The sequence below is a fragment of the Schistocerca nitens genome, chromosome 3, assembly GCF_023898315.1.
Source record: "Schistocerca nitens isolate TAMUIC-IGC-003100 chromosome 3, iqSchNite1.1, whole genome shotgun sequence".
NCBI lineage: Eukaryota > Metazoa > Arthropoda > Insecta > Orthoptera > Acrididae > Schistocerca > Schistocerca nitens.
Window position 1 is genome coordinate 423,776,885 of NC_064616.1, and position 23,959 is coordinate 423,800,843.

Sequence of the window (23,959 nt, forward strand, 5' to 3'; positions counted from 1 at the left end):
TTGTTCCACATCATCATGAGTTATTGTGCAAAATGATCCATGGGGCATGAAACTACTAACTAAATAATTGACCAACACCATCAGCAGCTAAAAAATCATTAGAGCCTGAGAACAAGCTCAGAAAACAAATAAGTTGGTTGACAGGAAATCTGCAACTGAGCATCATGGAATTGGATAGTCATCCAAAATGATTATACTGTGTGTTTCTACCATCAACTTATATATTTAATTAAAAAAGCAAACTAAACAGATGATTTCAATGTTAGCTGGTGTCACATATCAACTTGTTGAGGTTTCGGATACCATTATGGACATGGATGGGATGAGAAACTAGGAGTGTTCCTTTCAAAGGAACTGCCCCATCATTCACCTTAATTGATTTACGGAAAATGGTGGAAAACCTAAACCTGAATGTGGCCAGACCATCACTTCAGCACTGAATCTTCCAAGTGGTTAGTCACTATATCTACTGGTATATATTTATTCCATACTTCCTCCATATGTATTTCTTTGCATCTATTCCATCTCTCAACTTTGTGACAAACTCTGTTCCATGAACTCTGCAAAGCAGAATTCAAAATAACTATCATGTGTTACTACCACAAATTACCTTATTTAACTAAAAATACAAATTAAACAGATGATTTCAATGTTATCTGGTTTCACATAAGAACTTTTTGGGGTTTCCGTTAATTCTATAAAGTTGTACAATTAACTCCTTGCAGTCCATTTAGTCTAATTATCTGTTTGCCTGAAAAACGCATGATCGTTTATATGTTTCAATTATCTCAGCTTTTTCTGATGTGCTTCCTGCTGGGGAATCTCTCCAACCATTCACATTTTCCTGGTGGAAGTTTCAACCAAAAGTGGTAAGGCATTTCCAAAACATCTCTTTCCAGCTTATTGGTGTAAATTTTTATAATCCATTCTAAAGTATCTTATGAACAGGATTTACTTTCTTTTCAGGTGTGTGTAGCACTGTAAATCAGAAAACTGTGTGTTAATGATTCCTCAGACATTCTGGCATTCCCGATAATGCATATGTTGGAAATATCCCATAGAAGTTAAGCTAGAATGTCTTGCATGTTTGCTCATAGTGAATCCTTAGCGAAAAAATGTGAATTATGGGAACACAGTGGATAGTAATGAAATTTGTTATAGATGCCTTGGATGGCTGATGAGAATAAAAATCTGCCATAACGTTCACACCATGGAGAAAATAGTGTACATAGTGTTTGCAGTTAACAAAATCTCAATATAGGAGAGAGGAAAAACTGTAACGTTTATCCACTGAATAGTCTCAGTTCACAAGAGAAACACAAAAATAGCTTGATGGTTTTAAGCTGAAAACTAAAGTGGCAAATATCCTACAGACAGATAAAAGAATCGTCCTTACAGAGTTTGGGTGCGGGGTCTGTGCATAGTTTTTATAAGATGTGGGAACTTGTTTGTGAAAATAGTTTCATGTGTTTAGCTACAATGCAGTTATGGGCATGAGAGGAATAATACCCTGGGATCAAGTTTGTGTCAGAATTATTACAAATGATGATATGATGTGTTAAGTGTATGACCCAAAAATAAAGTTATAGCTAAGCCAGTGGATAATTGTGTCACCAGGACTTAAGGAATGAAATGGATGGGAACCAACATATCAATATTGATTTGTCTCTGTGACATGAAGGGGGTAGTCCATTAATAACCTCTTCCCCAAGCTACCAAAATTAAACAACACTATTATTTACCTATTAAAACAAATGTATAAATCCTTGCAGAAGAAAATTGCTTGCACTGTGGTGATCTAAGGATTTGCTGCTCCACCACAGTACTCCCTGTAACTGAGTGTTTAGGATCAATCTTTTTTTCTCCTAAAACGAACTTGGCAATTGTTTCACATTCACATTACTATCCACAGCTGGGCCCCTGTGACTTTCTTGTATTCCCTGTAATGAGAAAGGACATAAAAATGATGTATTTTTAAAATTACAAGAGGTGAAATGGAAAGTGCTGGAATCCTCAAACAGCATTTATATAAACAACCATTTTAACAGAAACTTCTATACAGATCACTTTGGCCAACCGACACAAAACAGAGTGAAGTGATGACACATAGCAGGAAAAGCCATTACCAGTACCTCTCCGTTTACAGATAATGAGTTCAAATAAAAACTTACTCTCCTGCCACCGAATCTTATACACACTAGTGCACCAGACGCAGATGTTGAGTCACTGTTGAGGAAGTTACGGTATCACTTCAGGGTAAGTTTTCCACATGCTATACTGAGTACAACACAAAGCTAATACACAATCACAATATATGCACAAGAGCTATCACTAATGTTACAAAAATGTAGCTCTCTGTAATGTTGTACCTCAGCATAAGAATTTTCTGGCTGGACTATCAAGAAGAGATCTGCAATTAATGTCCAGTTAACAATTTTTATATAAAAATTGACTATTGATTTAATATTCACAGCAAAATCTTACTACAGCTGAGTGAGTTTAAATCATTTAACAAATACCAATACTTATTATATCTGCATACCTCACTTGTGTCATAAAAGTTACTTATTTCACAGTAACTTTGTTAAAAAGTACCGATAGACCCTCATGTTAAAGTAATTTAATGGATTTGATAAAAAAAATACAAGGAAATATCTGTATCAAATGTTTACTGGATTCAACATATTTTCTTATTTTACAAGAGAAATTGGATAGTAGGTTCACAGCTTCATACAAAATGTACAAAATATCAATGAGTAGAAACAATTTCTGTGCTTTCTGCACCTGTACATTAAGTGAACACTCCGACTTTATGTTACTGCACAAAAACATAAATAATATGGAATTGAAATGCAATGGCTCAACAGACATTTTAAATTCTGTAAACCATTGCTAATGATATATACAAGTTACAAATTTACATATACGAAAATAATGAAGACTCAATTTACATTTAACATCCATCTATAAAATTGTTGCAGAAACAAATTGTACCAAAAAATGGTTAAAAAATGTACACATTTACAGACAAATATGAGAAGGTAAGACTATACAGTCACTCAATTATTTTTCATCGTATACACAAGATTAAGCACAATTTTTTTAAATAAGTACATGAAGGAACTATCAATGTGGGTAAAATAACTCTTACAAATAAAAAAAAATAAAAATAACAAAGAAATATGTTTCTACCAAGATCTGGGGAAACTGCTGAATCTATGAGTTAGCTACATTGTTCACTATTATGTAGGCTACTTTGCCCAAAGGATCATTTAACAAGGACCTAAAGCTCTTTTGAAAGCAGTCATGACATTCCACAAGAATAATTTGTCAGTTGTTAGAGAAACTACTTTTATTCAACATTACCACAACGGTGGCACAACTTTAAAAAATAAGTTAGCTACTGCATTATAATACTGGCACATATATTTTTATTACTATCATTTACTGTTACGAATAGTCATTTTACATGTACAGTTTGTTTTCACTTTCATTGTTACTTTCAAACTCATCAAATATGCAATTTAAAAATTCTTTGGCTTCTCCACAGCAAAAACTGGCAACATAAAGTGCAAGAAAATGAAAATAATACAACATACATGAGACAAATATTTCAAATAAATCTGTCTTTTAATCACAGGAATATTATGTGTACATTATTACTGCAAGTATGAAATAGATCTAAATTACAAAACACCTCTGACAGCTTGTTTCCCACATCCTTTACTTAAACATTTACCTCTTTGGGAACTAAATAGAAAACATTAACATTCTGATGGAAGCTGCTGCATAAAAGTTTAACTGCAAGTTAAAAATCTAATCTCAAATTTCCTTCTGCTTGCAATGAAGTCTCTACCTGCATATTTCTTTAAAAACATTACAACAATATTTGTATTCACATTTACACAGTTTGTTTTATATGATATTATAATTTCAAAATTTCCTGTGGATAACATACAAGCAATATGTTCCTCTGGCTCTTGGTTACCAAGTCTTACTCCCATGTCACAGTTTATTTGCCCGGAATCAAAACAAAACAACACAAACAAAACAAAACAACACAAACAAAACAAAACACTGAAAACAACTACTCTCCACTCTCTCTCCCCCCTAACCCCCCCCCCCCCCCCTTATGCACCCGCGCCCACACACACAGACACACACACACACACACACACACACACACACACACACACACACGTGAAAGTTCAATCGCAAACAAATTTTTGGCTTTTTGGATATAAACATACCCTATGTAAAACGTGTGGAAATAGCTGAAGACTTTACTTCACTGAAATATTAGTGAATATGAGCTGGATTTGTTTTGCAACTAGAGTCTTAACAATTCAGCAACATGTGGTGTAAGATTGGGATACAGTCTAACAGCAAGCAGACGAAATAAAATATAAAAATTACAAATGCTTCTGAGAAACATTTATTTCACAGTGTCTTAAATAAAACAAGGCAGAGAAAGGGAGAGAGGGGGCCTTTTTTGAGGGAGGGAGGGAGGGAGGGACAGAAGAAAAATAATGAGAGACATCACAAAGCAGCTATAACATATGTCGGATGTAGGCTAATACCTACCTCAACGCTACTTTCTTACTGCTCAAATGAGATCTTCGTCAGTAACTAATCTCTCGGTGAATACTCGTTAAATCACAACCTTCGTAAGCAAAATGGGGAACGCCCACATTTTTTTTGCAAAGCGTCTTGCGTGCATTAAGGATGGTCCTCCAAGATACTAAAAAATCTATTTTTGTAGTTAGGAAACCAATAAATTCCATAATACACAAAACAAATAATATTGGCCTGATGGTGTAATTTGAAAAACGTAACAGTGTGTAACCCACTGCTATTATCCTTCTTCATCAGAGGACATATGAATATTTTCCCTGAATTTCAGTTGTTTTAATAGTAAGTACCTCTCTCATCACAACTGGAAAAGATAGACTGACAAACAACAATTTTCTGTAAATATTTACAAGAGAACTAGAGTTATATGTTAAGTACTCCGCAGAGCAAAAACAGCACTGCCCACAAATGTGCAATTTCAATCAACAGACAGTACAAATTATTAATATGTGATGCTTGATACCAATAAAAATACACACACATGAAACATTTAACACTGGACTGAAATTTCTCACATCCAAAAATCACATGAAGAGCTAGATGAACATATTTCTTTCTTTCTTTCAATGAGAATGAAATACTGTGTTGTTCACAATGCACAAACTGTACAAAGGCATACTAGATTTAGGTACCATTATGTCTGAAATTCTCATTCTGATGCAATAACGATAAATTATTCATGGGGATGAATGAGGTTACTCAAATCACAATTTCAGCAGGGATGGGCGGAGGGTGGGGGGAAGCAGGCCACAAACACTTTCAAAATACCCTCACATGTCTATGGTACGTTGTGGAAAAATTTTATCACCATTTTGTGTGTGCTGCCACACTGACAGTGATGCTTACGTTCTGTTGACATCTTAGGAGACCATACAAGGACAACGTAACAACGTTTTTCACAGGCATACAATAAAAATAACAGAAAATCAACTTTGACATATTTGATAATGCACTAATGATGCAAATTTTCTAATTTACAATAAAAGATGGTGCGTATACCTGTATTAATATCTACATACTGTTGACACACAAATTCTTTTAATTTCTCCACTCTCATTTTGTTTACAACTTCATACATGTTGTCATACCATAGCATTATAGATGAAATTTCATCTTAGGCACTGAAAATATGTAAAATCATAATATTAGTGTTCTGCGAAATGAGATGGCCTGGACATGGTGTTAAGTTTTCACAAACTTTACAGTGTACTCTGTAAGTTCAGCTTCCAACTTCTTGTAGACTGTGATTGTACATTGCCTTCCTACTTATATTACTGAGGAATAAGACTTCTTATTCTCACTGTATCTGCAGTTCCTAAAACTGAAAATTATTTTTTGCAACTTCTCATTTTTCACTGGGTATCTCTCAATGTGTGTGTAACACCTGGAAAGGTGCAGCTGCCTATACTGCCCCATAACTGTGCCAGGTAGTCAGGCATCTTTAAGGCATGATTCTGAACAGCCCGCCATTTTAATGTAGGAAATAATTTTAATTAAAACTACAGAAAAACTGTGATCCATTTATTTTAGTGGTCACACTAAATCAACATTCACAAGTGTCTACAAACAATGCAATCATACATTAAAAATCTATGTGGAACTAATGAGTAATATACAACCAATTCCTCCTCCAATATTAGGTACAGCGATATTGTCACCATCAGTGATATCTCCCATGCTGCTGTATAATATTCCTTTCCACATTTTATTGCACTTTGTTGAGAAATCTTAATTTTATTTGTCTCGCACTCTCTCTTTTTCTCTACGACTCACTAACTCACATTAAAATTTGTTTGTGTATGCCCAACCTATGTGTAATTTTTAAAACAAATACAGACACAGCACTGGATATTAATGGTGAGTATATGTCACTTAAATACTTCATTGGTTACAAATCTGAAAAAAGGTTGCACTCCTTTATGATTACTACAAAGTGGAGGTGGTATGAACAAATCAGGCGCGGATGGGAGGGGAACTTGCATTGGTCTAAGGCGAGTACTGGTTCCATAATCCGTAACTCTCCTTCATGATGGAATTTCTGGAACACATTGTGTAAAGGTATGAACACAGTGGTTCCCTTTTGTCATTTAGGTGATGAATGATCTAACTGTCTGCTAAATATTACATTTTCTTCTGAAATTTAATTGCTGAAGAGTAAGACATGCTTGAACAACAGTCTTTCAAGGAATTAAACAATGACCTTTTCAGAATAAAATTTTCACTCCACAGCAGTGAGAGTTTTTTCTGATATGAAACTTCTTGGCAGATTAAAACTGTGCTGGACCGAGATTCGAACTCAAAACCCTTGCCTTTCGCAGGCAAGTGCTCAACCAACTGAGAAACCAAAGCACGACACACGACCCGTGCCCACAGCTTTACTTCCACCAGTACCTCATCTCCTACCTTCCAAACTTCACGGGAGTTCTCCTGCGAAACTTGCACTTCTGTAAGAAAGGATACTGTGGAGACATGGCTTAGTCACAAGCCTGGGGGATGTTTCCACAATGAAATTTTCACTCTGCGGAGCAGGTTAAAACTGTGTGCTGGACTGAGACCTGCGAACTCTGGACCTTTGCCTTTCGCGGGCAAGTGCTCTACAAAGCACCTGCTCACGAAAGGCAATTGTCCAGAGTTCAAGTCTTGGTCCACCACACAATTTTAATCTGATAGAAAGTCTCATATCAGTACGTACTCTACTGCAGAGTGAAAATTTCATTCTGTAAACATGCCCCAGGCTGTAGCTAAGCAATGTCTCTGCAATATTCTTTCTTCCACGAGTACTAGTCCCTCAAGTTTCACAGGAGAACTCCTGTGAAATTTGGACGGTAGGAGATGAGGTACTGGCAGAAGTAAAGCTGTGGGGATGAGTTATGAGTCGTGCCTGGGGAGCTCAGATGGCTGCGCACTTGCCTGTAAAAGGCAAAGGTCCCAGGTTCTAGTTTTGATCCGGAACATAGTTTTAAGCTGTCAGAAAGTTTCACGGACCTCTCAACTGGCACTTTCACAGTAAATAAAACATATTTAAACCACAACCATAACAGGCTGATAATTTCAGTAATTTTCTAATATCATCACGAAAACATTCCTCTGATATCTCCACGAGACTTCTTGGAAAAACAGTATATTAGGGTGATAGGAAATTCATATTCATGAGATGAGGAACTTGTCTCAATATTGCACTGATGCACCCCCCCTCCCTCCCCCCCGACACACACACACACACACACACACACACACACACACACAGAGAGAGAGAGAGAGAGAGAGAGAGAGAGAGAGAGAGAGAGAGAGAGAGAGCCTAACTTCTTGAGCAGATTTTACACACACCTCGTTGTTACTAACTTTTTCTGCAGGTTAACTGTAAGCACTTCATAGGTCTAGGTCTCTTCATTGTCACTATGGACATATTTTTACGTGATTCGAGGCAAAATAAAACAGTACACCTAGAAGTACTTTCTTCTGAGCATGTTTTACTACAACGTTGGCACTATATATAAATGCATGGAAATTAACTTCACTATGCACATCAATACTAATAATAAATTTTTAATATGAAATAAAATCAATCTACAACATGTAACCTGCAACTGAAACCATTTGCTGTACTTCAGGTTTTATAATTATGAAGATTGCCTAATACTATGGATAATACTTCCAAATTATGGTTATGGTAGTTCTCTTGTGGAATCCTCCAGTGCATTTAGTAGGTTGTTTACAAAATCCAATTAATAATCTACAAGTTTTACCGAGTAAACTTGTTAATTATATTTTACTCAAATGAAAACACAAGTAATAATTTAAGAAATAATAATGCCACTGTAACTGTGTAAGTAATATTTAATAATTTACAGAGCTGTTTTGGACTGATTCTCTTCTTTCAGAGGGAAGAATAAGTGGAGAAAGAGGTAAGAAGATAGCAGAGGGGATGGACAATCACACAACAAAAACAAAAAGATAGCAACCACATGGCAGAGAGAGAGAGAGAGAGAGAGAGAGAGAGAGAGAGAGAGAGAGAGAGAGTTGTACTTTTTGTTTATCTTTAGGTTTATCTGTAGGGGAAGAATAATCTTATAGTACATAACAGGCACACAGAAAAACGACAACATAAGAATGAGGTGGCAAATTTGTACAAATATTTCATGTTAAATAATAGTTGCTCAACTAATAAATACTTTGCCTTTTGCACCAGCAGTAAAAAAATCAGGTAAATCTATATGGAGCGACAATGTTTAACAAAATTCAATCCCGTTATTATACTAAACAATGTACTTGATTAATGTTATGTTTGGGAAACTTTTAAAAAGTATTTTCTATAGCACACACAACACAAATTCCTTACTTAAGTTATCAAACCACACCTCCTCTTGGAAATTAACTGTGCGTTTTCAGCATAATGTGTGTATGAAAATTATTACAGCTGGATCCTGCTTTTGAAAGGTTTCATTTCAATTACGAATTCTTTTCACAAACTTAAGGTACACCGTCAGAAAGAGACAAATCATCTTAAAAGTGTAGCTTTTAACTGACGCGACACACTGTATTACAGTGAAGAGATTTCTCTCGTCGTGGGAAAATCTGAGATGTTTAATAAAGCTTCATTTATACAATGTCTGAATACATAAATCTCTTTCAAATATGAAATAAATTAATAAAATAAAATACTGATACAAGCCATACCTAATATTGTAAAGTAATTGTACAAATATCATTTAACCATACTTCAATTCTGTTTCCATTTCTCTAACAGTGACCTCACAAATTTCAACACATCAGGCGATTATATAATGATTAATATACAGGAATGCAAGGACTTTCCCCATTACTCATTAAATCAAATTTAATAAAAAAATACTAATATCTTCTCACATCCACAAATTGTCACAACTCTATAACATGAGTAAAACACACACACACACACACACACACACACACACACACAACTTACAGCTAACATCAATTTAGCTCACAACATATTTATCAAATGCAAAATAAAAGAATGTAAAATAACATATTGAATATTTGCATCTCCAAGCAGTTTCTCACATACCAATTTCAAGAAAACACACAACTGCTTTGCTGAAAGACTGAATAAGCATGGTTAACCATAAAAATTTGTACTAACAGTGCAGAAAGTGATACTGAGTACCTCAGATTAACAGGAAAATTGACTAGCTTAAACTGAGGTTAAGGATGAATAATTACTGCATATCTGACTCAGAACATTGGGAATGCAAACAATAAAAGTTTAAAAAGAATATGGCTTTGTGTTTCATGCTTCATGAACATGTATTAGGATCTATCTCACTTATTTACATAAGATATGCAAAAGCAATTCTATACAAACACTGTGGCAGTTTTTCAGTTCACTATCTGTGACTGTCGCACCCAATGAGAAAACAAATACAAATCTTCACAGAATTTACAACTATTTACATGAGTTTTTAAAATCAACTATCTCTTCTTTGGCAAGGAACCTTTTATTGTTTGCTTTCCCAAAGGTCCTTTCTTTCCTGGTTTCTCTTCCATCTTCTTCTTACATGAGCGAGATGAAAGTGAACAGCATGGACAGCCTCTCTTCAGATGACCACGCTGCGAAGCTCTCGTCTTTGAAGAATTTATATGTATTACACTTTGTTTATGACAGAAATGATCATGTTCCACATTTCTGCTATTCTTGATGTCTAAGGAGTGGCATTCTGAATCACTATGATCAGCAAGTTTCCTTGAAGATATCCGCTTCTCTTGTATACTAGCACTTGAAAGTGAAATTCTATCAATCCCATTCAACTCAAATGTCTTGATTATAGATTCATTACACTGTGAACTTGAACCTGTGCTATTTGTAATATTTAAGGAAGGGAATCTCGGTGATGATGAAAATGCATCATTGCTTATATCTAAAACATCAACATCAGAATTTGGTTGTTCTTCTGACCTGCTACGAGATCCCGAATCTTCATCATCAGCGCAAACTTTCTCTTGTGAACTAGACGACTCCCATCGTTCCTGAGAATCTATATGTTCATTATAATACTGTTCAGACTGGTTTAGACGAGCACGCTTCAGTAGCTTACTACTGCCCTGTTCACACGAGGGCCTCTTACTGTATGTATTCGAGTACTTCTGAGTTCCCGTTGCAGATGGAAGTGGTTCCTGGGAATTATCATTAGACTGTATGACAGATGGCAATGTGGGGAGAGGAGAGGGAATTGTTACATCTAGAGATGATACTATCATACTTGTTGAGAACGTATCCAACATTGTGACACTGTCTTCACTTGAGCTACAAAAAGTGCTATCACTGGCACTTGCGACCATATCTCCTTTACTGTTCACAGTGGCAACTGTTTGACTTTTCATGCAACTGTTGGATGGATGGGTTTGCTGCAATGGTCCTTCTAACTTCTTTCCACAAACTGCATCCTTCATTAAATTATCAGACACTTCTTTTGTATTACAGGTGCTGACATCAGGCAAGATACCATCTGTTCCTGGACTAGAGTGTTTTAATCTGCTACTTGGTGCACTATCTGACAGAGTGTCTCTGAAACCTCCACTAGTATCCTCCAACGATCGTGATCCGATTCCACTGCCCGTACCTTTTATTATAGTATTTCCACTATGGTAAATGCTGGATGTTTCACGGGAACTCTGACATATTTTACTGACAATGTCGTGACAAAAAGTTTTTCTTTCTGTATACTTCCAATCAAAATTAGGAATATTGACACTACGTTTACGTTTCTTTCCTTGCCGAAATCTGTTGTTTGATTCATGAATATCAGAAGAAATACAACTGTTCTGAGAATCATCCTGACTACTAGAAGAGTATTCGAGGGGTTTAAAAGCTGAATTAGAGTAAGTTTCTGTACCATCAACACAATGACCACAAGCTGTATCCTGCAGTGTCTGATCAAAGGGTGGTGACGAATTTGTATCCAATAACAGATCTGCTTCAGGAAATAGATCACTTGTACTTGGCTCATCAACACCTAAATCTTCACATTCTTCAGACAGACTTTTCTGAAGTTTTAACTCTCTCTCAACTCTAGCTATTTTCTGCTGTACCCTGTCACTCCCTTGACTTTTATCTACTCGTGTACTGGGAATATCATTTTTCCGGAAAGTTGTAAGAACAGTCGAACTCACATTTGCCTTCCTATTAACTGTAGCCAGCTTGGAATCTGTTAGATAGTCACGCTGTTCATTTGCTGTATCTTCCACTTCTGGCAAATTAGTTGAAAGATGGATATTCCTAACAAGTGGTTCACTTTCTTCTGTATCCTTTTTTAATGTTACTGGTTGTATAGCTACTTTAACCTTTCTTATAAGCGGAACAAAACGCCATGGGGTATCACAGCCATCAATCTTTGATATGCTATAAGGTCCATCAGAAATATAGTCCAGTTGGCTTTTAATGGATGAATACGGCCCGCTGCAGTAATCTAGCTGAGCTTCACTTGACGCACCAACTGCTTTTCCTTGTGTCTGATCATTTGCACTTTTGGAACTTACAGACACAATGCGTTCAACTGCTGCATTCAGCTCAATATCAGCTGGTCCATTCTTATCACATGAACTTATTTTCCTTCCCACTTCAGATTGTAAGCTTACCTTCTGAGGGCTGTGAGAGTTTCTGCGACAAAGTAGTGTGTGTGTTAAACTTGGTTCAGAAGATGATAAACTGTCACTACAACCATTCTCCTCCATAGTTCTTGGTGGGCACTCTTCTAGAATGCTAGTTGCACTTTCAGTTGGAAACACATCTAATGGACCTGAAACACAAAACACATACGAAGTGTAGAAAGCCTGTGTGTCTAATGCAGATAATGGAAAGCAATATATTACTATATTTTAGTATCTACATACACAATTCACAATTTACTGCAAAGGAGAATTTTTTAAAAATTGTATCAGAGAAAAAAGGTGCCAAACAGGAAATAGAGAAATTGCACACTATAAATCTGATTTGGTTCTGATTGATGCAACATTCAAATGACAAAGAGAAAGGTTAACTGTCACATCTACAATTTCAATACGCTAAATCACAATGAACGCTAGGCAAACTAAATAAACTCTCCTTATATTTTTTTTAAACTGCAAATGATACTGCACTGAATACTATGTTTTGAATTTTTAAGATTTACAAATTGTGAACAAGTAACATCTACTAGGCAGTTTGAAATCAGAGACAAAACTAAAGCAGTTTCAGGTGTTTATACTTCTGTGAATAAGATTGAAGTGAAAACTCAACTAAATAGTATACTAACACTTGCATCACCTATTGTGAAGAACTATCTCTAAATGACTATCTCCAGAGAATGAGAGTGCAAACAAAAAATGACTTCATAAGTCAAAAGTACAATGAACTCTGCAATGTCCATCTCTAGCAACAATAACTTCATAACATGCAGTTTATGTCAACATTGTACGTACTTGTGCAAATTGTATTTTGAGTAGAGCTCTGGAATCCTCCAGCTGGCTGGCTGCTTTCTCTGCTTTTACCCAATTTCCTCAAATGGTATGTTGAATCTGGCAATGCTGAAGGTAGTGGACAGTTCAACACACTGTTCACAGAATGTCCAGATTCACCATTTTCTGTCAAGCTGCCACTGTGTTTTGAGAAATGATTAAGTTGTGTTGCAAGAGCATTATCCGAATGATATTCTGAACTCTCAGATTCAGAATTAAGCATACTATCAGCTTCCGTCTTAAGAGGCTTTCTGCTTGATGCAAAATCTTTGTTCAGTGCTTCTGGTTGGTTACCATTCCTAGAAGTTACTGTGGAATGTCTGGTAAAGCCAATATTCAAACGTTGCATAGTCCTATTTACTCGTGAATTCTGCACATCGATTGGTGGATTAATTACAATTGCATATGTTCGTCGAAACACAGATCTTTCTTCGTGATTGTTGCACAGCTGGTTTTCTTCATTCTGCTCTTCATTACTGTTATTAGACAGATCTGGAGGTTCTACTTTCACATTTACTGTGCTGTGTTCAGAGCTTTGATACAGTTTATCTTCAGGTGCTGAAATAACACTGGAAATGTTTACACCCGGTCCTGAAGAAGTAGTGGTAGCTATGACACCAGAAGACGTAGTTGCTGGAGACGTTAGAGCAGTAGCATCATTAGCAGCAGATGTTACTGTCTCAAGTAGGCTGTTCTGACTACCTTCGCACATTATATGGCCTTCTGAAACTGATGAGGTATCATCAATAGGTTCAGTTTTTATAACAGTGTCTGCAATAGTAGTGCCTACACTATCCAGACTCGACTCTGGAAAAGATAAGCTTTGAGTAGCACTGGAAGATACATCAGAAACAGATGTTTGCTGCTGACTGCTTAACTGGTGTAGAACAGAAGACTGTGCCAATCCTCCTGATAAAGCTTCTGGAGAAGTATTTGCAGGTGGGCGCTTAATCTGTTTGACAGATGGCTGGGTAAGTACGGATACTGAAGCACCAACAGTTGATGACTGCTTATTGACACACATCTGGCGCACCACGACCGGCACTTGGTGGAGGTGAAGTGGTCCAGCTGGGACTGTTACTTGATGAACTCTTATAAATTTTGATCCTTTTGATACAACCATTGGTCGACCTTGAACATGTGCAGCCAATCCTGGAGTCACAGGCAGAAACACCTGACGGACATTTCCTGGCACATACAATGGTACTGCTGTGCTTCCCACCATTACTGATTTTCCTGCAACAACAGTTGCACTACCAGAGACAGCAACCTCAGCAGACTGAATGTCATCCTGAACAGATACTGCTCTTCCCTGACGACCTGTTGCTTCAGCAAAAATTAAACGTGGTTGTTGGCGAGAGTCTTGATTTTCACCCGATTCCGACACAACTGGCTTGCAGGATTCGGAAGATGCTTCTGTGGAAGTAGATCTTAAACTTGCTGGTTCATCACTTGCTTGGGCGGATGAAGCTGGTGAATCCTGAATATGAGAAAGCTGCATTATACCACTAGAACTATCTTCACTTCCCATAGTTCTTGGATCATCTGTGCCAGGACTCATGTCAGGTGCTGATGAAGATGACTGCTGCCCAAGAAGTTTTGATTTGTTTTGGGAAGACTTCTTTCGCTTTGAAGACTGGCTTGGGTTGGTAGGTGGATTTGATCTTCTGCGAGGTGCAGGTTTGTTATTCAAATCTGGAGAATTTCTAAGCTGTTCTGCATATTCATCAAGTATTGCATAAATACGCTGAGCCGTAACTTCATCTTCTTGAGGTTTCTGCTGTGGTTTAGGAACTGGTGAAGATTTAGAATTTGTCGTTGACGGGCTTGACTTAACAGATTTAGTTTTGGATTTTGAGGATTTTGGTGGTGGTTTTCCATTTGATATGGAAGGATTTGGTGCAGGTGTCACACAAGGACTAGAAGAACTCTGTGAAGTCACACTTAAAGCTGGTGATGTAACTGGCTGACAGTAACTGGTAACTACAACTACAGGAGATGCAATCTTTCCACTCGTTCCAGCAATGCTCGACGATCGAAGTGGAGACTGAGCAACAAAAGTTATACCAACTCTTGGTGGGGTTGTAATTGTAGTTGATGGATAAGAATCTTGTGAGAATGAACCATCATTTGGTGCACTTGGAAAATCCGAAGACGTTTCAACCGTACTTGATGACTGAGAAAGAAGATCTTCATTAATTAGGTCCGGCTGATTCTGAGTCACAGCAGTGCTCCGCTCCTTCATTTGTGACGTGTTTGTAACTTGCTCTAAAACAGACTCAAATTCTCTCAGCTGTTCCAGTGTTGTTGAGCTTACAGATGGCTCGATTGCACTGTGGCTTATTAACGCATCAGTTGCTGCAACATTCTGTGGTGGAAGCCTTGTGACAGCAGAGGAACTAGGACCTAACAAAGAATGGACAATCTGCTGCTGTCTTAAAGGTGATGAAACTGAATTGGTTAATTCAGTAACATTAGCTGCTCCAACAAGATTACTGTTGGGAATATGTAGAACAGGCCTTAAATTGTGAGATGTTTGCAATAAAGGTTTTGAAGTATTCTTGCGAAGTTCATTAACAGATAGTCTCTGGGTCTGCTGTACTGAAGAAATATGAGTCTGAGTTCCAACATCTGTCGCTTCATCTTCTGAAGAAGAGCTTTCAGCAATGCACATGTTGGCAGCTTGTTCTATGTTACTGGTCAAACTGGAAGACGTACCACTACTCACAGAAGATCGTCTAAGAGGTGTGGTTGATTGCAGCGCAGCAGCTAGTAATGCATTCTTATTACTTCTAATAATACTATCTTTGGTGACAGCAAGTACTGGATTTTGTGTAGGAGTACTGGTACTATCAGTTGTGGTCGGTACCTGAGACGACCGGGAGGCTGGCAGAGAATTTTTGTGTGTCACATTGTTACTATCTGAGGTATGACTAGATATCCCATCTAAACTTCCAGATATAGGGTTGTCTGTAACAGCAGAGGCATTTGTACGGTGCATATCATACGACGGGCACTGTCCTGCTTGGACAGATGATCTAGTTGCCCTTTTAAATGTGGTAGCAAGTGACTTTTGCAAAGAACCTTCATGAGGAACAGATGCTGTATTAAGGTGTAGAGCTGTAGTCATCAAGACATTTAGAGAGTCAGCTTGCAAAGCTGATGAAACTGGATTTGAAAGTGACACCAAAGTACTTATGCTTGTTGTCTGTACTGCCTTTGAATGAAGTGTACTTACTGATGATTTGGGTATGGACTGCAGCTCTGAATCACTTTTCTGCGAGCCTCCAGCAATGCCATGAGTACTATGCATGTCTTCTGTGTTTGATACAGTGGTAGCAGGCTCACTAGCTCCATTTTCTACAGCACTGTTGTTGGTGCCACTGCCATTACAGCGACTACTACTGCTGTTGGTGCTGCCACTGCTGCTACAGTTGTTACTACTGCTGCTGCTGCTGCCATTGTTGTTGTTGTTGTTGCTGCTGCTGCTGCTGCTGCTGCTGTTGCAGTGGCCTCTGCCACCATTGTTGCTACCAGTGCTTCCACTATTTCCATTGCCAGTTCCTCCTCCTCCTCCACCACCACCACCACCACCACCCCCACCACCACCACTTCCACTTCCACTTCCACTTCCACTTCCACCACTGCTGCTGCTGCTGCTGCTGCTGCCACCACCACTGCTGCTGCTGTTGCCTCCACCACTGCTGCTGCCTCCTCCACCGCCGCCTCCACCGCTGCTGCCTCCACTACTACCGCCGCCACCGCCACCGCCACCGCCACCGCTGCTGCCACCGCTGCCGCCACCACCACTGCCGCCACCACCGCCACTGTTGCTACCCCCACCACCACGACCTCCACCATTCCCATCACTGCCACCACCCCCGCTGCTGCTATTGTTGTTGTTGTTGTTGTTGTTGTTGTTTTTGCTGCTGCTGCTGCTGTTGCTGTTGTTGTTGTTGTTGTTGTTGCTGTTGCTGCTGGTACTGCTGTTGCTGTTGCTGCCACCGCCACCAGCACCACTGCCACTGCTGCCTGTCTGATTATATATAGACTTTCCAAATGCTTGTTGAAATTTTGGTAAAGTTGCAACCTGTGAAGCACAAACTGGTGTGTCACTTTGGTTAGTAGTATCACACTTAACAGCTACACTAGCAACAGAACTTTTTTTTAACCTTTCCTCAAGGACAGACATCCGTTCAGGGATTTGCTCATCTGACTGAGCAGTGTGTGCACTTCTGATGATGGCCGAGTTCTGCATATGGCTTTGCAGATTATGTGCACGAGAGCTATCACAAGAAGATACACAAACTCTTGAGCCCTGTGAGCGTGAATTTAACTTTGTTGGGGGTTTAGAAGATTCCTTTTTGGAAGGGTAATTTTCCAAGTATCGGTGAGTGCCAGAAGAAATAAGACTGGAAAGCATACTAATATCAACAACTCCTTTGGAAGGTGGAACCTGCAGTGTGCTCAGTATACTGCCTCTTCCTCCTAGAGATGTACTACCTTCTGTGGCTTTCTTTGCCGTAATACTTCTTGCTGTTTCGTACGCAGCAAGTAACCTCGCCTCCGCTCTGGTGTTAGGCTTCTGCTTCACCAATCCCATGATATGTGTCGAATTGGACATCTGACCCTGACTGTTTTCTGCAATTACACTACGAAGTACTTCATTTACTTCACTTGTTGTTGTTAGATACTTCACTTCACTTTGCGATTTAACTTTATGTTTAACAGGTCCTGATGAATTTAGTGATGGTGCAACAGCAGATGTCGGTGGACTCTGCGATGAGCAGTCTGTAAGCGTACTGCGTAATATTTCATTAACGTCACTTGCTTTTGTTAAGTATTTCACTTCTAACTGCGAACTTCTTTGTTTTTCATTATGTGATGCTAATGAGTTACTTTGAGCTGAGAAACTGGATGCCAAATTCGGAGAGGTTCTGTTTTCTTCAGAGGTTATTGTAACTTGTGACTGCTGTGAAGCTGGATCTTGAGATACAGATGTTGAGGCAGCTTCTATGTGACTTGTTCCACTGGTGTTGGAGCTGTTCTCAATTTTTTGGTTCACTTTAGTAGGAAGTGAACTAGTTTCATTATTTGATGCATTACCTGAAGGATGGTTTCTTGGCAACTGAACAACTTGCACTGTTGGCTCCTGGAATGGAGGTACAATCATTTCAAGACTATTTAAACCAGGAACACTATTGGCAAGTATTTCCCTGTCAGTCAGTTTACGATTGGGCTTTTTTTTTAGTCCAGCGCAGGAGCTATATGTTTTCTTGGACTGTGGTGGTGTTGTAAATTTTGTACTATGACTCTTCTTAGGACTGCTACTGTTTTTTTCAGAAAACGCACTAGAGTTTTTTGTCTGCTGAGATGTATCAAATTGTCCACCACATTCTCTTGAATTCAAAACTGTTGCTATGTCTTCAAGTACAACATGTGGATTAAGGTTCAGTGTACTTAACATTGGTGCGAATTCAGTATAATAAATTTTACCCTCACGAAACAACATTCTCGTTCCATCACCAATCATATTTGGAGAAAAGATACTTTCTTCTAATGATCTGTTTGTGCTTTTTGGTCTGAATTTGCGTAATGACTGCAAAACTTCTGGCTCACTGGCCTTCTTAAATGGAGGGATAAAGGACTGTGTATTTAAATCAGGATGAAATAGTATCCCACTAGATGGTTCTGGATTCAGCTGCCCCACACTTGGTGAAAGAGGATTTACCTGCTTCCCAAGTGAAGAAAAGTCGGTTTCACAGACAGAACTAATAGGTGGTCCCACGTCATCATTATTACGATTGTGTACTGCACTGCTGAAAGCAGAAACTTCTGTGATCTTCTCTGGAGGTAATTTCTTTTTCTTAAGGCCTCTGACAATACCTTCTTTCTTCCTCATCACATCACATTCCATGTTAAATACGTTAGCAGCACTCTTTTCATCTTGTGTGTCTGAATCATACGCAAAAAATGCAGAACCTTCAAGGGACGGCTCTGCAACACCTCCAAAGTCTAACACAGCTTTTTCTTCAAAGTCCATAACAGGTTCTGCACGTTTCTCAGTCTTCTTTGCATATTTTCTATGATGAGTTTTGGATGTGGTACCCACCAAATTCCTTTCTTCATTTTGATTGTCTGACAATAATTTTACATCAAAATTCTTTACACCCATTGTCTGTTGCTCTACTTTCCCAAGATATTTCCTTTTACAAGTATTTGCTGCAATCTCTCCCACAGTAGTAGCTTCAGCCACACTTTTTTGTGTGTAATTTGAGAACAACAAAGAATCTCCTTGGAAATCCTTAACATCGGCAACATATTTTCCACTTGTTCTTACACTTTTGTGGCTCTCACAAATCTTCGATCCTTGCACTCCCTCCAAGTTGCCATCAACATAACTATCAACCCTGCAACTAGAATTAACTAGAATTTTTTCTTCTACAGTCTTAGTACAGACATCACTTTTATCTGTCTTTCTCTTCTGTGCCTTTGTTTGAGTCTTTCTAACAATGTCTTCTTCAGCTTGAGTGTTATGCCCCCATGTTGAATACAATACAGAACCTTTTTCTAAATCTTTTCTTTGCTTTGTTGATTTAGCAATCTTCTCTCTTTGTATAGTTTGTGTTGCAGTCACCACCCCAGGTCTTTGCTCACCTTCACTGCCTTGTGTACAACCTGTATCCATCTCAGGTATTTTATTGAAAGTACTCCAATATTCGGTTGGCCCCCTATCAAGAACATTTCCTGCTGAATCTTCTGCAGTTCTAATCTCATATCGACTACTCTGAACACCATTTGATCCAATAGAAATGTCTTCAAAATTCTGCACATGTATAGATCTTTCAGAAACATTTTCACCTTCACTCACATAAACGTCTGGCTGGTAATTTAGGTGGGTCACCTCATTACTTGTACAGTCAGTTCCAAGAACTGAATCCTCTTCCATATTTTTCAATCGTTTGGTAGATTTTTTCAATGTTCTAACACACTTTCTTTTGGGACGCTTTGTTGCAACCTTAGAAATACTATTTTCATCAATGTCACTATAATGTGAGCAGTCTGTTTCAACCAAATTCTTCCAATGCTTTCTAGATTTGCGCGACTTTTTAACATATTTCTTCCTATAACTCTTCACTGAAGTACTAGCCTGAATATTTGGTACCTCATCTACTTCTAACAAGGAAAGTTCAGGGTTTTTCATATACACAGTTTTGTCTAAATTCTTATAACCTCTTTTCCAGATATCTGGTCCAACAGATGTCACTTCATCACTTGTGCAGTCTGTTTCTATTGGAGAAGCATGTTCTAAGCTTTTCACACGCTTCAAACATTTGCTAGATTTCCTAGTAAACTTTTTATTAACTGTCTTTTTAAGACTGCCTCTAACCTCAGTTTGCTGTGGCCAGTCTGTTTCTAGTGTAGATATTTTTTCCACAGTCTTACACCTCTTCCTCCTGTATGTAAACTTCCTAATACATTTATCCTTACAAATCTTTGCTGCAATCTTTCTTTCATTGTTCTCCTCAATTTGGCTGTCCTGAGTGCAATCCGAGAAGCCAGTTATGGGACCTTGTGAAACAATACTTTTAACACTGCTATGTGTGACATTTGTACTTTTTCTTCCCCTCTTTCCTTTTTGTGGGGATTTTCCAGGTTTCTTCACTTTTCGTTTCCGGACTGGTTTTAATGTAAATACAGTATCTACACTATCCTGTGTTGCCGAATCTATACAGGAATCTACAGTTAACTCTGAAGATCTATGTTTGTAATTACTTGTAATACAAAGTTGTTCTGAATCATTACTGATATCTGCCCACTGTTCATATCCCTTCTCTATACCTCCATAGTCACACAATCTTGGCCAATCACGGTATTTCTCATAATCAATTTCCAGAAATTTCAGTTCCTTCATGCAATTTCGTGTCTCTCTGTTTCTTAAGTATTCCAGACAATTCCTGCTTAGCTGAGCCCAACCCTCTGCCCAACTAAGCTGTTTGTTTCGTGGATTGTTTAACACAGATACTAAATCATGAAGTACAGTTCTAGAGAACTTGAATTCTGCATCTAACACATGGTTGGGGGCACTATAGGGATCATAGTTTTCTGCACTAGTAAATAGGTTTCCACTCATTGCATACAATGCTCCTAAGTCTCTCTTGTCATCCTCTTTCAATCTGCACCTTACAGTTACTAAAGATGAAGTGGCAATGGGTATATCCCCACGTGAGGCTGTATGCCTTGTCTGTGGCCTTATTTGATATTTAGGGAACACAGCAGATGACGTTGATGGCATATTCATATATGCAAAGTCTGTATTGCCAGCATAATTACTATCATTTGTTTCTTCTAAGTGTTCATTAATAGGTAGCTTTGTAATGGTGCAGTCTTGAACCAGTGGCTGCTCTACAATTTCTGTACATTTATTTTCATCAGAAATACATTTACCACTTAAAGAGGCAAGGCTATGTAAATGGTGGTATAAATCCTCTGTAGGATTTAATGAGAACGCTGTTAGCACACACTCCTTGTAGACATTCAAGTTCTCTCGCAGCAAGTGACCCAGTTTCAAATATCCATCAGACAACATACACTGCAAATCGGAAAGCAAGTCACGTTTTTCTTGAGAGTCCCCTTCCTCTTGACGTGTTGTTTGTAGCTCTTCAATTGTGCCTATTTCAGAAAACAGGCGTCTTATGAATCCTTGCACACAGAAGGACTTCGCTATCGCACCAAACTGAAATGAGAAAGAAGAAACAATTATTATAGTATTTCATGAACACCAATATGAAGCAATAAATTAATATGAATAGCGCAGAATTTCTAGATGAGAAATTATATCACAGGAATAAACTCCAATAAAAAGCTGAAGGCTAACAGGCACCTCAAACTAGATTAAAAACAACAATTAAAGGTCAAAATACATGCAAAATGTACTCTAGGTTTTGTATGTGAAACATACAATGGAAGTTCATAATTTTTGCACATTGCAAATTTTAGTACAGTAATGTTTTAATATTGTCATCAGGAGAACTTGAGACTTTTCACTCATCTCTCTTACCCTTAGGTTTGTGGTGCTGTCTCCCACTGAAATTGAAACTGAGCTAGTGGACAATTCACCAGAAGGGAAGGCTGCTGGTAGCAGTGTCAGGGAGAAGCAAACCACACAAGAATAAAGATCTGTCAATCGTGAGCATTTTGAATGTATGGCAAATAATGGTATCCCTTAAGGGAAATTGTAGCAAGGGCCAAGAAGGATCATCTGATGCACTCCGTGTCTATGTCTAGAAAGGTGGCTCTTATTTTGCAAGGTCAATTTCTTTCCATTGTCATGTTGTATAGTTTGGTTCCATTGACAAAAAGTTGTGAGCAATCTGAGCTCAAAAACATATGGGGAGCCCCTCGGCACTCAATTTGTAAAAAATGATAATCACACAATAACATCAATTTTTTAATCTCAATAATGACTATATTTATGTTATTAACTAACCAATAACTTTATTACTCTGGACTTAAGTTATTGATACTGCTGTATTAACTATGATAATACAATATATGTGAAGCTGAGGTTGCTGCATCTTAAAGGTAAAATGACAAAAATCACATTTTCTTTTAGAAATTATTATTATTGGGTAAGTTTCATTTATGCTTGGTAAACTTATGACAATACTCAGGTACAACATGAATTACATCTGCTTCTGTTTCTCACTTCTGTAAATAATTTATTACAGTTTACCACTTGATTCGTGTACATCCCCTTACTTGACTAACCAGATGTCCTGTTTTCACCTTACAAATTGCCACTAAATCAGACTGCAAACCTATGTATTTCCCTTTTCAAGTTCTAAAAAACCTACATTCCCGAATAAATGCTCCAATATTCTACACAACGACCCGTACAAAGCAAGTTTTGTTTTTTCTAATGACAACATCCGTTAGAGCAGTCCCCACCTGAAGATATGAATGGGGAACTATTTTACCTCCAAAATATTTTATCCAAGTGGATTCCATCATCATAAAACCATACAATAGAGCTGCACATCATTGGGAAATGTAATGGCTGTAGCTTCTCCCTCCTTTCAGCAGTCCGCGGTACTAACATACCACTGTCCCACTGGCTGTTACAAGGCTAGATGAGTCATCAAGACATTAACTCTGTAAATACCAATGCCCCTCTTCACGGACCCCATGTTAGTGCGGCTTCCCCACAGATACCCCTCTGATATAGTTGCACCTGTAGTATGGTTATATATATTGTTGATACAAACAAGACCCCCCACACACACATAATGTCCTAGATTCATGGGGGGGGATAGGGCTAGGGGAGGGGAGGGAGGGGAGGGAAGAGAGAGGAGGCATGATAAATAAATTGCCTGCCAAAAACGGTTAAGCACCCATTTGGCGAGGGGGAGGGCTGCTTGTCAAAAAAAGTTAAACACCCATTAGGTGAGGCTGACTTGACATGACATGAAACTTTGTGTGTTGAGATAGTATGTGATGTAAAAACTGTGTGCCGGACCGAGATTCAAACTCGGGACTTTTGCCCGCAAGAGAGCTTATGTGAGAATGTGTTGTGAGTCTTGTTTGGGTAGCACAGTCGGTAGAGCACTTGCTCATGGTAGGCAAAAGTTCTGAGTTTGAGTCTCGGTCCTGCACACAGTTTTAATCTGCCAGGAAGTTTCATATCAATGCACACTCTGCTACAGAGTGAAAATCTCATTCAAGTATGTAATGTTATTTCAACAATTACAAAACTGAGTCAAATTTATGAAGAACTTGGCCCATTTATTAGAATGATGTTGCAAACCCTCTGGTCTGTATGTATGCACTGATTTGGTTCGGAAGGGTATGATAA

General features: G+C 38.3%; 1 protein-coding gene across 1 annotated transcript in view; it reads right to left on the bottom strand.

Annotated features, from left to right (window-relative positions):
* Positions 1 to 9,427: 9,427 nt before the first annotated feature.
* LOC126249266 (serine-rich adhesin for platelets-like) overlaps positions 9,428 to 23,959 on the bottom strand; it is a 197,090-nt gene continuing 182,558 nt past the window's right edge. The window contains exons 6-7 of the mRNA XM_049950920.1: positions 13,069 to 21,841; positions 9,428 to 12,407 (exon numbers count right to left, since the gene is read on the bottom strand). Coding sequence (XP_049806877.1) covers positions 10,084 to 12,407; positions 13,069 to 21,841 — 11,097 coding nt within the window. The 3' untranslated portion in view covers positions 9,428 to 10,083. The remainder of the gene's footprint in view (positions 12,408 to 13,068; positions 21,842 to 23,959) is intronic.